Source organism: Heptranchias perlo, chromosome 32 (assembly GCF_035084215.1).
Source record: "Heptranchias perlo isolate sHepPer1 chromosome 32, sHepPer1.hap1, whole genome shotgun sequence".
Lineage (NCBI taxonomy): Eukaryota > Metazoa > Chordata > Chondrichthyes > Hexanchiformes > Hexanchidae > Heptranchias > Heptranchias perlo.
The window spans coordinates 27,682,807-27,696,632 of NC_090356.1; the positions used below are offsets into that span (position 1 = coordinate 27,682,807).

General features: G+C 41.2%; 1 protein-coding gene across 2 annotated transcripts in view; it reads left to right on the forward strand.

Annotated features, from left to right (window-relative positions):
* cep104 (centrosomal protein 104) overlaps positions 1-13,826 on the forward strand; it is a 258,478-nt gene that overhangs the window by 56,228 nt on the left and 188,424 nt on the right. For both annotated transcript variants that reach the window (XM_067970659.1, XM_067970660.1), the window contains exon 13: positions 12,560-12,733. In XM_067970659.1, coding sequence (XP_067826760.1) covers positions 12,560-12,733 — 174 coding nt within the window. The remainder of the gene's footprint in view (positions 1-12,559; positions 12,734-13,826) is intronic.

A 13,826-nucleotide genomic window follows, 5' to 3' on the forward strand; every position in this document is an offset into this window, starting at 1 on the left:
TCGCCGTTATTTATGCGCAAATGCTACAGCATAGTCAGGCGAGGGTAGATGCGAGGTTAAACGCGGAAATCCAGAAGTTGCTGTTCGAGGTGCGCCACTCCGCAATTAGTTTCACGAAAGCGGCATCTCGCTGTCTGCCTCACCATTGAAGTACATTGAACAGCGTGAAGTTGCTGTATTTGCGCGGTAGATATGAACTAAACTTGTCACAGAAAGTTAAGTCTTGTCCATTTCAGACTAAGTACCCTATTAATGATGTGATAAGTGTTAATTACTGCCCGTCAACCTCTGGCACTGAAAATTAACTGTTACAAGTGCAGATTGTCATTCCTTCAGGTTCTAATTATTGGAGACTTAAAAAATGTAAAATTAAAAAAAACTTTTCCTTTTGTCTTTTTTTCCTCTCCTAATCCAACTTTTCTTTCCCTCTCTCTTTTCTTTCTGTACCCGATTTGACATTAAAATCACCCACTCTAATTTACACTTTACACTTCCTTCTCAGACCTTGTGCTGTTAATCAGATTGAAGGATTGTGAAATTGGTAAAGGAGATACCCAGTTGCTTGCCCTATTCACTCAGATCCCTCGCTGCGATGTTATCAGCTCGCACTTTCAGCTACTTGCCACACAAATGATAAAACCTAAACGTATATGGGCAAGTCTAATTAACGTTAGATGCTGTGCCACAGTAAATTATGGCCCATGGTTTCTTTGGATACTGTTTGTATTCCATCTGTGTGGTGTAAATTGCATGCTGTTCTAAGTTCATTGTTGTTCGGATAACTCGGGATAGTGAGCTTTGGCTCTGCAGTGCTCCAGCTTTTCCTAATATGTGAGTCTTCTGAATCAAGACTTCAGTTTTATGCTACTCTGGTATAACTGCAGTATTAATTTATGGAGTTTGAATAAATACAGAAGAATTTTAGTTACTTTCCTTGGGCGTGATCTTTTTCATTCTTTAAATGTAGTTCAGTATTCATGTACACCGCACCTTCCCATTCTGCTGCTTGATTTTCTGACCCAGTACTGCTTAGAGCGTGTTCTGTCAGAAATGTTTCTTATTTGGACCTCTTTCAAAGTGAAGTTGTGGTCCTCAATAAATGTTTATGTAAAATGGAGGGGAGGCTCACCTGATCAAAATGACCGTGAAAATGGGTCAAAATTTAAGCGACAGAGTACTAAAGTGTTCCCTCCCGTTTGTAAATAGAGGTACAGGAAGGATTATAACATTTTAATGAATGATGTGCCGCTAAAGCCACATGGAAGCCCTGCTTCATAACAAAGCTAGGACTTTTGGTAGAAATTCAGTATTGAATGCAAAGTGGCTATTTCCTGCTGTAAGTTTCATGAGGAACTGGGCTGTGGGAAGGTGGAATTGTGGCTCTTCCCAGTCCCAGGGAGGGGGAAGCTCGATATAGTAGACAAAACCAAAAGGTGAGCGAGAGAGAGAAGGCACAGGCCTGTTGCCATTGCTAACTTGTATCCTTGTTACTAGTTGTTATAAATAAATTCTGTCCAGACACTGACCAGGGGAATGTTGGCTGGAATAAGTTGAAAACCTTGTTATCGGGTGCTGGCTTCACACTGGCCTCCAAAAACGATTTATGTGAAACTTGCTTTTTTCAACCTCAAATCTATGCCTGATGGTGATTGGGTCCCTATCCCGATTTTATTTTAGACAGGGAAGGTGGTGAGGCAGCCTGCCCCTTTCGTTTGCACATAGTCTATCTCAAAATATAATTTTAACCGTTAACCTCGGAGTGAAAATACTGGTGGAAGTGTTTCCACAGCCAACCGAACTTGATTCAACGTGGCACAATGTATGGGTGAATATTTGCTAGATTTTTGAGGCTTTTTTTAATATAGATGCTGACGTCAGCACTCTTTGAATTGAATTATTGCTGAGTAGTTTGGAAAACTGAGACTACAGTTGAGTCTCTTAGTGTTCTGTTCCTTTTGGGAACTAGTATCCTATCAGCTACGTATTTTGTAGTTCTGTCTTTGTATACACTTTAGGTCTTCAGTTTGTATTCAGAAAAGCCTAGTTGATGCAGAGACCATTACGTTGTTTTGAACGAGCATTTGAATCAGAGGAATATGCAAACAAGGCTATGCGAAGAGGGCGGAACAGTGGGATTAGTTTTGGATTATTCCAGCAAAGATTGGGCACAGACAGAATGGGCCGAATGGCCTCCTGTGCTGTAAACTTCTATGATTCTATGGAAAGCCTGTTAACAAGGATCAGTTCTTGTTCTCCTGTCACTATCTGGGCTCAATTCTGCTCCTAAGTTCCCAAAGTCGCAATTTTATTCTTTAATTTACTACTGTTGCTGTATCTACATTTATTCGATTTCTACTTCACATTTCCACTTCCTTCCAGTTGACTCTTAATTCTGCTTCTCTTTCTAACTGAACGTTTCCATTTCTTCCTATTTTATCTCATTTGTTTATATTTGAAAAGTTTTCACTCTCAGTCCATTACATCTAAAGATCTGTTTTCAGTGAATTTATAGGTTGTCTTTAAATTGTGTGGTTTAATTTTCCAAAAAATGGCTTGTCTTCAAATGTTCTTTATGACACACAGTACTGACCAAGCTCGGTGAGAGAGTGTTTACATCCATTACTTTCCAGAATGATGTATTTGAAGGCTGTTGGTTTTACTGATAATCAGCTGGGACAGTTAAGCTTTTGTTACTTTGGAGTGCAGACACTGAGTAATGCTTGACCATTTATTTCCTACTCTTAAAAAGTTAAGTCTGGTCATACCATGGTCTGCTACAACATGCAAGGAACAGACATTAGCTAAATTGATGACTGTACTGCCCTGCATAGAACTAAGCCATGCATACCCCAGGAGAATTGTAGGTTCAACCCCCAGTCTGTGCAGGGTGAATCTTGGGGGGTGTGGGTCGCTGTGGGCTATGGAAGGGAAAGCTTTTCCAGATTTCCCCCTCCTATCATTATTCAGTATTCCCCGCTGGGAAGTATGCATGTATGGTCTTTGGATTTAGATAGATAAGGACTGGGCTGTGATACCCCTCCCTCCAATTCCACCCTGACCCCCATGTTCAAATAACTTGACAACACACTTCATCAAGACTCGCTTAAGGGCAGCTGAAACCTGTGAACTGTACCCATCATAGGAGGGAGGGGAGGAGAGGAGAGAGGACAAAAATACATAGATATGCCACCTTGTATTTTTAAAGCAATAATTCAAAATATATTGAATGCAGAAAAAGTACAAAATGTAACCTATGACAAGTTAAAACAGGCTGGTATTCTTTGTTGTGAACACTCACTTTGTTGCAACGTGTGATTGCACAAATAGTTTTTCTCCTTCCTTCTTGTGGCGCATAGTAAAATTGTCCTGTGACATTCTGTATCTAATTTGTAGAAGAGTAAATTTTTATATGCCACTCCCTTTGTGGTTTTCCTGTATGCATTGTCATTGCAAACAGGCCATATCATTGCATGTAAAAATGAAAATACTATGATGGTAGTATAATAACTTAACATTAGCAGCCCAAGTAGGTTAGTTGATATATCCCTTGTTCTGCATATCTGATGCACTTCAGAAAACTCTAACAAAGTTATGTACTTTGATTACCCTTCAAGATAAAAACAGCTTAAACTGGTCTTAGAGCAGATTGTAGCTGAAGTCAGAGATTTTGTTATCAGGCCAATACAAACAGTATGATGTGACTCTCCAACTGAGTTTAACCACCAGGGATATTAACAGGTTAGAGACTACTTGTAGAGTGCTTCACTACAGCAACAACTTATTTAGCAAAACTTGAACTTGTTAGATATGGCTTGTCTTTGAAACTCCTGAGGCAGGTTTCACTAAGTGGTTGATACTTGTTTGAGTGTATGCATTTCCTGGCAGATGTTTAAACCACTTGCATTTTGGCAAGTGGGAACAGTTGGTTGAGATCTGCTACAAATTTTATTCCTATATTTTGATCACTAGACTAATAAATGTTAAAATAAAGCAGTGGTGATAAAATGTCTTGAACATCACCTGTCTGTAATGACTACCTACAGATTGTCCCAACAGAACGTGAATGGCTCTGTCTTTACATTAAGGGATTTTCTTATTGGTAGCAGGAATTATTGCTACTGTCAGCAGTGACACCAGCTTCCCCCAGAAAAATGATGGGGTATTCCTATGCGGATATGTTTTGCTTCTCTCTTTCTCTTCTGGCCCCATCCCTCCCCCTACTCATTGTTATTGGAGATCTACCTCTGGCAACTTGGTACAGTGGTAGAATCATAGAAATTACAGGACAGAAGGAGACTGTTTGCCTCTTCAGTCTGTGCCAGTGCTAGCATTTCAACTGGGGTTATCGACTCTAATCCCATTTCCCACCCTATTTCATTATTCTTTTATATTTTCAAATACTTAACCAATTCCATTTGAATCTCTAGCATAGTCTGTGTCAGAAAGTCAATGGTTCCATAGTCTGAAAACCCTCTGTGGAGAAAAATCTTGGAACCTCCCCTTCATTCTTCTAGTGATAATCCTAAATCTATAACCTCTTATTCAATTTTCCAACCACTGGAAATTATCTTTCACTGCTTACCTGTTCAAAACATTTTGAAAACCTCTATTTGATCCCTCCATAATCTTTTCTGTTCCATGCTATGCCCTCTCATTTGTTTTCCGTAAACTTCAACATCATTCCTTATGTGCCGTTGTCCATTGTGCCATTGTCCAAATCATTTATATAAAACAAGAGTTTTTGGAATTCTCGACCCCAGAGGGTTGTGGATGCTCAGTCGTTCAGAATATTCAAGACTCAGATCGATAGATTTTCGGACACTAAGGGGATCAAGGGATATGGGGATAGGGTGGGAAAGTGGAGTTGAGGTAGAAGATCAGCCATGATCTTATTGAATGGTGGAGCAGGCTCGAGGGGCCATATGGCCTACTCTATTGCTTCTTAAGATGCTCCACACAGAGCCTTGGGGTATACCATTACATGCCACCAATCTGAAAAATGCTGTCTTTTTTTCCCACTCCTAGCTGATTAACCAGGAACCCTTCATCCTCCCATGCTGTGTGTAATGCATCTAACTGTTTCTCAAGCTCAATAACCTTGAGCTGAAGCAAATCCCACCTGGAGACACTTCTTTGCACCTGTGGTTGCTCTCGACACTCTTGTTTTGAGAAATTCTGAAATGTTGCATGTTTTGAACAACATTGATTTCCTCTGTTCTGCTTACTTACATAGACCCCAGGAATCCTCATTCCAAGTGACAATCATCCATTTTGCTTTACAGTGTAACCCACTATGCTATGTCAATCTGAAAAAGAACACACCTCCATTCATCCACAATCTTTTTGATCATGCATCTAACCGCTAACCATTTCCTGACATTGACAACTCACTTCTTAAAAAAAACTATAATGAAGACTTTTTACTGTATGTAGCATGTTACCTGACCACATTCATGGTGTCACCATCATATTGTTTGCCTTTATGATTGCATTTAAAATAAATTCCAAGGTGCCTTACCTATGATTTCAAAATTTAAAAAGTAGAATTATCGTGTTAATAAAAATAGTGGTCACATTTGGAGCAAAGTCTGTTTCCCTTATTTCTTAATGAATTTCATTCTTTGGCCTCAGTGGCAGATGAGTAGGTGATGTGTTCAGAGGTGTCTGCATGTGTTCTTTTAGAGTGGACCACCATATTCTCTTCTCTGGTATTGTTTTCCTTGTGGGGAAACATCTGACTTCAGCTTGTTGAAGTCTTCCTTGTCTGCTTGCCTGAAATGGAGGATGACCAGGTACAAGAAAACTCACTGTGTGACTAGCCCTTTTCTGAGTTGACCATTGCATTGTTGGTGGTTTGTTGCAAAACTTGAACTTGTAACCCTTCTGACTGTTCCGTACAAATGTTGAAATGAATTATGCCATTTACGGCTGCTTATTGTAAAATAGGTCACCTTCGCCTGAAGCCAAATATGAATCCCTGTTGCCACTGGTAATGCCAACCTTTGAAATAGTATTGCTGTTGAAACAAAACAAACAGTGCCTGCATTTGTTTTTGTATCTCTGACGATGGATTGATAAATTAATCCTGTTATTATGGAAGAAACAGTTAACTGTTTTGCCCTTCCTGTGTTATTTGGAAGAGGGGGAATCAAAGCCTGCCTTTTTTTAAAAAAATGTTCTGTTCTTCAAGAAAGCTTCTGTTAGAAGTTGTAAACAATTTTACAACACCAAGTTATAATCCAACAATTTTATTTTTAATCCCACAAGCTTTCGGGGGCTTTCCCCTTCCTCAGGCAGTGTGGACACCGCCTGAGGAAGGGGAAAGCCCCCAAAAGCTTGTGGGATTAAAAATAAAATTGTTGGACTATAACTTGGTGTTGTAAAATTGTTTACAATTGTTAACCCCAGTCCATCACCGGCATCTCCACATCATCTGTTAGAAGTCACCTTGAATGTTAATGAGTACATTTTTTTTTAGAGAATTAATGTGGCTGAGAATCCTGTAGTTCCATATTTATTTTAAATGTGTTAAAAGGTTGAGATAAATCAAAAAGAATATTGTATGGGTGTTTATTTTCTTATGTTACGTAACTCTTAAACAGCTGAATGGGAGTTTTATAGCATATTAGCATGGAGAATCACTTGTATTTTGAGGGTTTATTTTAATTGGCAAAAAGATGTTTTCTGTCCTGAAGTTGTAAGCCACATTTTTGTTTGATTGTCATTCTTACGTGACTGTCTACCCACTGCTTTTAGAGAACAATGTTTTCACAGTAGTTTTTTTTGTAGTTTATTAAACAGATAACAAGTTGGTGTATAATTTATTTTCTAACTTAATAGTTTTACAAGAAGGAAATATGGGAAATGATCTAAACTGCCTGTATTGTACATGTTACAAGGCCCATATTTTAAAATAATGGAGGCTGCTAAATTATGTGGTTTGACTTTTTTGGGCTAACTTTAACAAGCTTACTGCAGATAATTGAAGTATCCAGAGACTGTTTAAATCCAAGTAAAATTGTGTGCCTACTGCACTGGAAGAATTATCCTCCTCTTTCCTCCATTCCTTCCATGAAGGCAATGAACCATGGGTATGGTTCCATTATGCCTGCAACCCTTGGAAATCTTGCCCAAGTGGCTATTCTTATGTGGGAGCTTAACCAGTAAGTGAGCCTGTGGGAGTCGCCACAATCAAGCCTAATTCTGTCCTCGCCTGTCATTCACACAGACAACAATTGTTTGCTGGATAACGGTTAGGAGTGGGAACCCAAGTTTTTCTCTTTCTCCTCGTCCCTACCTGGCAGGGTTTCCCGCAGGCTAAGCCACATGCAAAACACCTTTTATTATTGAACTTGTGTACTTTATGCAATGAATACAACGTATTGTAACCATTAAACAATTGAAAGAAAATCTCAGAACCTTAGTTTGCAAAGTATCTATAATAATAGCGACCCAAAGCAAAAAAACTTAGGTTTGATTAACCAAAGGCTATTTAATGCATATATTCCTGTTAAAGGAACATTCTTAAAGTTGTTCTAAATACCTACTTCAATTTCATATACTAGTGGATCTCCCATGATGTTGCTCACAACCAATCTGGGGCACTGTTGTAATGTTTAGCTGCCAACCTGGCTTGTTCATTTAAGACCACTGCTTAAATACTACTCGGAGGAATTCACGTAACCACTTCTGAGGCTAATTAGATGGTTAGTAAATTGCATGTAAATTTTGGGTTTTAAGCCAACACTGGCTTTTTAACTTTTTTAAAAGGTACTTTGGTCTTCATCAGAACCACCCATTCCCCCCAGCAGGAAATAAGAGATGGTGCTTTTTTTTTGATCATTTCCGATTATGGCTGCATCTTAGAAAGTGAAACCATTTGAATTGCAGTCAAGAACCTGAAATTGATGTGTCTCTATGCAACCATTTGGTTAATATTTTAGAATGTAATTATCCTTCATTGATTTATCAAAATGACACCGTAAATCTGTACAGTACTTTCGTGAATGTTTATTGACCGAATACAAATGTCCTAGATTGATAAGCGGATACATGAGTGTCTAATGATATCCAAAGTTAAATTTAATGTCACACATTTGAGGTTACTGCACCAAAGCAAACAAAACAAGGGTCAGCAGACTAATTAACCTCTAAGTTGGATTTTTCTTAGTTAAAGTAGGTAACATATATACCCATCAAAGAGGAGATTAGTACTGCATACATAAAATAAAGTACTATTTTTTTAAATTATCTCTTTATTTTATACACACGCACACATTACTTGCATTCTTTGCATAAAAATTTTTAAGAACAGGAAAACATTGAGTCCAAGCAAACCAGTCTCTTTTACGTAGATCAAGTCCACATATCTCCCTTTTCACATATCCCTCAGTTCTTCTTTCCAGCAATGCACCGAATTGTCACGAACATATTCACACTGTCTGTTTTAATTATCTTCCCTGGTAACGTTTTCCACAAGTCTATTGCCCTGTGGTGAAAATTTATGCCTGACTTCCCATCTTTCCTGAGATGTGGTATCCAGAACTAGCTGCCATTGTAAATGGGTTGTTCTCCTTGGGTACTGACTCCTCCCTTTCAAAACCAGTCAACATTCCCTCCTCAAAGAACCCACCCTCGACTCCTCTGTCCATGCAAACTACCACTTTATCTCCAACCTCCCTTTCCTCTGCAAACTCCTTTACTATGTTGCTTCCTAAATCCATGTCCATCTTTCCAGCAGCTCTATGCTTGAATCTCTTTTTGAAATGATTTTATCACCCTCCCCTTTCATTGTCTCAGGCTGGACGGAACTGTTTACAACCTCTACGCCGTAGTCGACTCTGAGCTGAGTTTTGGACCTTGCATCCTCTCCGTCACAAAGACCACCCACTTCCATTTCCATAGTGTCATCCAGCTCCATCCTTACCTCCACCCATCTGCTGCTGAAGCCCTCATCCCGACCTTTGTACTCGAATATTCCAAAGCTGTCCTGGCAGGCATCCCAACTTCCATCCTTCGTAAACTTCGACTCATCCCGCTCTGTCCTTGCTGGCTTTTATTGGCTCCTGGACCTGCAATGCCTCAAATTTTGAATTCCCCTTAAATCCCATCATGTTAAAATTGGGGCTGTGCAAGAAGCAAGAATTGGAGGGTTGTAGAGCTGGAGGAGGTAGCAGCGATAGGGAGGGGCGAGGCCATGGAGGGATTTGAAAACAAAGGATGAGAATGTTAAAATTGAGGCGTTCCTGGACCGGGATCCAGTGTAGGTCAGTGAGCACAGGGGTGATGGGTGAATGGGACTTGGTGCGAGTTAGGATATGGGCAGCAGAGTTTTGGATGAGCTCAAGTTTATGGAGGGTGGAAGATGGGAGGCCAGCCAGGAGAGCATTGGAATTGTCAAGACGAGAGGTAACAAAAACATGGAGAAGGGTTTCAGCAGCAGATGAGCTGAGGCAGAGGTGGAGACAGGCGATGTTACGGTTATTTGAAAAATATGTGTATATTTAGAGGCAGATGATAAAGGTATCCCTTGGTTTGCTGTCCTCAGAGTAAATTGGTAGTTGTTGGTTATTATTACCCTCTGACTCCTGTTAGGAATCTATGGGCATTCTGTCAGTTTCGGTGGAAAGTATCACCTAAGTCTGATATTGGGAGAGAAATTGATTGGGGTTTGGCTGAGGTTAAGGGGAATAAGGTTGTCTAAAATATCGGATGATTTTCATCATGCAAAATTGCCATATCTACAGTGTGGAATATATAGGAACACTAATCAAGCTCACCTGATGCAGAAGAGTAATCCAGGGATATAGGGACAAAGGAGCTACGTGTGCTCCTTCTTGGAAGAACTTTTCCTATTGGCCCCCTGAATAAAGTCAAGCAAAAGGTAGTTGTGATCCACCTTGATTTTGAGAACATGAATGATGAATGTTCTTGAAGCCTTATTTTCTTTCCCTACTTCTTGTTTCTCATGAGCCAATTGTACAGGCAACTTGATGTCAGTGCTCTACCAGTGCCACTCTGCAGCACTAGGAGTTGTATGACTTAGTCCGAGAGGACTCCCTCTCTGTTTGCAGGGAAGCAGTTGTCTCCCGCTTTGCACTTCCTCAGTCAAGATTATAATAAAGAACCTGAATATGTTGAGGGAATCTGAAAATGGGGGCGGAAGGAAGAGAGTCACTAGTTGAAGGTTTAATACTACTCATTCTGTGTAAAACTCATCCCATTGTACACCAAATTCCCACTGGGTCTTTTAACCAGGGAAAATTTTACTATAAAAAACAAACAGAAAATGCTGGAAATACAAAGCAAGCCAGTCAGCATCTGTAAAGCATCCCAGCTTCTGTCGCGACACTACAGACTTCCTACAAAAACTCAGTACCCACGGACCATTTGAACCAGGAACACTTCTCACCACGATGGACGTCTCGGCACTCTACACCAGTATCCCCCACGATGACTGCATCGCTGCAACAGCATCAATACTCAACACCAACAACAGCCAATCTCCAGACGCCATCCTACAACTCATCCGCTTCATCCTGGATCACAATGTCTTCACCTTCGATAACCAGTTCTTTACCCAAACACACGGAACAGCCATGGGGACCAAATTCGCACCCCAATACGCCAACATTTTCATGCAAAAGTTCGAGCAGGACTTCTTCACTGCACAGGACCTCCAACCAACACCATACACCAGATACATCGACGACATTTTCTTTCTATGGACCCACGGCGAAGAATCACTGAAGAGACTACACGATAACATCAACAAGTTCCATCCCACCATCAAACTCACCATGGACTACTCCTCAGAATCGGTTTCTTTCTTGGTCACACAAATCCCCATCAAAGACGGGCACCTCAGCACCTCACTCTACCGCAAGCCCACGGACAACCTCACGATGCTCCACTTTTCCAGCTTCCACCCTAACCACGTCAAAGAGGCCATCCCCTATGGACAGGCCCTGCGAATACACAGGATCTGCTCAGACGAGGAGGAACGTGATGGACACCAACAGACGCTGAAAGACGCCCTCGTAAGAACGGGATATGACGCTCGACTCGTCGATCGACAGTTCCGACGGGCCACAGCGGAAAATCGCATAGACCTCCTCAGAAGATTAACACGGGACGCAACCAACAGAGTACCCTTCGTCGTCCAGTACTTCCCCGGAGCGGAGAAACTACGCCATGTTCTCCGCAGCCTTCAACATGTCATCGATGATGACGAACACCTCACTAAGGCCATCCCCACACCTCCACTACTCGTCTTCAAGCAGCCACCCAACCTCAAACAGACCATCATTCGCAGCAAATTACCCAGCCTTCAGGAGAACAGCATCCACGACACCACACAACCCTGCCACGGCAACCTCTGCAAGACATGCCAGATCATCGACACAGATACCAACATCACACGAGAGGACACCACCCACCAGGTACATGGTTCATACTCCTGTGACTCGGCCAACGTTGTCTACCTCATACGTTGCAGGAAAGGATGCCCCGGAGCATGGTACATTGGCGAGACCATGCAGACACTGCGACAACGGATGAACGGACACCGCGCAACAATCGCCAGACAGGAGGGTTCCCTCCCAGTCGGGGAACAATTCAGCAGTCAAGGACATTCAGCCACCGATCTTCGGGTAAGCGTTCTCCAAGACGGCCTTCGAGACACACGACAACGCAAAATCGTCGAGCAGAAGTTGATAGCCAAGTTCCGCACCCATGAGGACGGCCTCAACCGGGATCTTGGGTTCATGTCATGCTACACGTAACCCCACCAGCGAATAAAAGTTATCTGTTTTTAATACAATGGGTCATTTTCTGTCTTTCTCTTCCTTTCGGATGTTTCTCCCTCTCTCTCTTTTGTGTTCTGGCCGTTTGTATATTCGGTGGTCCTGTCAGTAGCACCTCTCTGTCTGAACACTTTGATTGCCTTGACAACGGGCAGTTGGAAAGATTATCTGTAATCACCAGGTATTGTTCTCTGAATATAAATGCGAAACGTTCAAGGATTCCCACATTCACCTGACGAAGGAGAAAGCCTCCGAAAGCTTGTGATTTTCAAATAAAATTGTTGGACTATAACCTGGTGTTGTAAGATTCTTTACATTTGTAAAGGGAAAAGTTAAGTCAACATTTTGGATGTAACCATTCATCAGAATAAAATATTGCTATCTCGATGTGCAAGATTCTACCATGTGTGATTGGATATAACCCGAAGTGCATCTGCCTGCACCGAAGGAGAGAAATCATCTTTTGAGGTTGCATGGTGGAAGGAGTACTTTTAATGCAAAATTTAAATGGGCAAAGAATTGCCATATATTTGGGCTTCAGATTACAAAGATAAATCCTAAATATGAGAACTTTTTAGAGAATAAAACTTAAATGCTACTCAATTGAAAACACTTCATGATCACGTTTCACTACTATTTTGAACAAACAAACATTAGCAATGTTTCTTTGGGAAGCTGTTTGTGATGAAGGTAAATCTGTTTTGCATAAAAGTCCCTGGATCATTTTTCATTTGTTTTGATACTTTTTCTTGTAGGTCTTCCAAGCATCTTTGAAGTTGTTAAAAATGCTGATTACACAGTATGCTCCCAAACACAAGCTGGGCAAAATAGAAATTACATATTGTGTGGAGAGAACATTACCCAATCTCCTCTGCAAGACTGGAGATGCCACAACACATCTTCGAGTGGCTGCAATGAATTTCATCCAGGTAAGCAACTGTGAACCCCTGTGCTTTGCTTGTGTATTAAAACCCCCTAGAATGGTGCTTATAGAGAAATGACACACTATCAGGTTGAGAAGTCACAGAGGGAATTTTGTGTTTGCCATCACCAGGAATCTCACTTTTTCATACAAGATTCAAGTTGACTTTTTCAAGTGCTGTGGAAGTAATGCAAAAACATTCCTGTTTGTTGTAGCTACCTTTTGAAGTAAACTGACTAAGTGGATTGGGTGCACTTGTTGGTATACTCCCAGTCCACATTTTGTCTAGAAATGTTATGTACATGCACTACAATACAAGGAATCTTATATTTTTCCTACTTGCTAGTTGATAATCCAGCCAGAGGCAACATTGGGTGTTTAGGCATAGAGTTCTGTGTGGAAAGGTGATGGTTAGGGCTAAGCCTCAGTTGATGCCTGGTCAAAGTTGGATCGGGTATGGGAACCTTGGGCAGGGGAGGTGCAGGCTGGGGCTGAGGCTGGACTATCGTTGGGTTCAGTGGGTCCAGGTTGAAGCCAAGACCTATGGTTGAATGTCGGTATGGTGGATTCAATATAGGCTACAGTTGGGCGTTGGGCGTTGGGCAAGGTCTGGCAGGACGGTGATCAGGCTCAAAGCAGAAGGCTGCATGCAGAATTGATCTGGAATGGAAGCCATGAAATGTGGGATCAAGTATGACTGCTGGACGACAGGAGTGGTGTTCATGGCAACTAGTTAGGTGATCTTACCAGGACAAATGATGGAAAATTGGCAATTATGTGATTCCTACAGACCAAGCAGATCAACACTAAATGTTTTTTGAATAACGATTGAACCTAGATTAAGGAAACCATTGGCTGTCTGGCACTCATACTTTGTTTTGTTTTGGATGAGCGTCACTGTTTGCCAGCAGGTCCACTAGATGCTGTAACGAAAATGGTCATTTCCGGGATGTTCCTCTTGAATGGCTAGTCCTTTTGCCTTAAAACAGCATAGTCAGTGATGGGGAGAAATCTGAGCATTAGTAGTAACTGACAAAGCAAGACAAATTATATTATGAAGAAAGCATATATAGAGTTGCATCTGTATTGAAAAGCAGCAT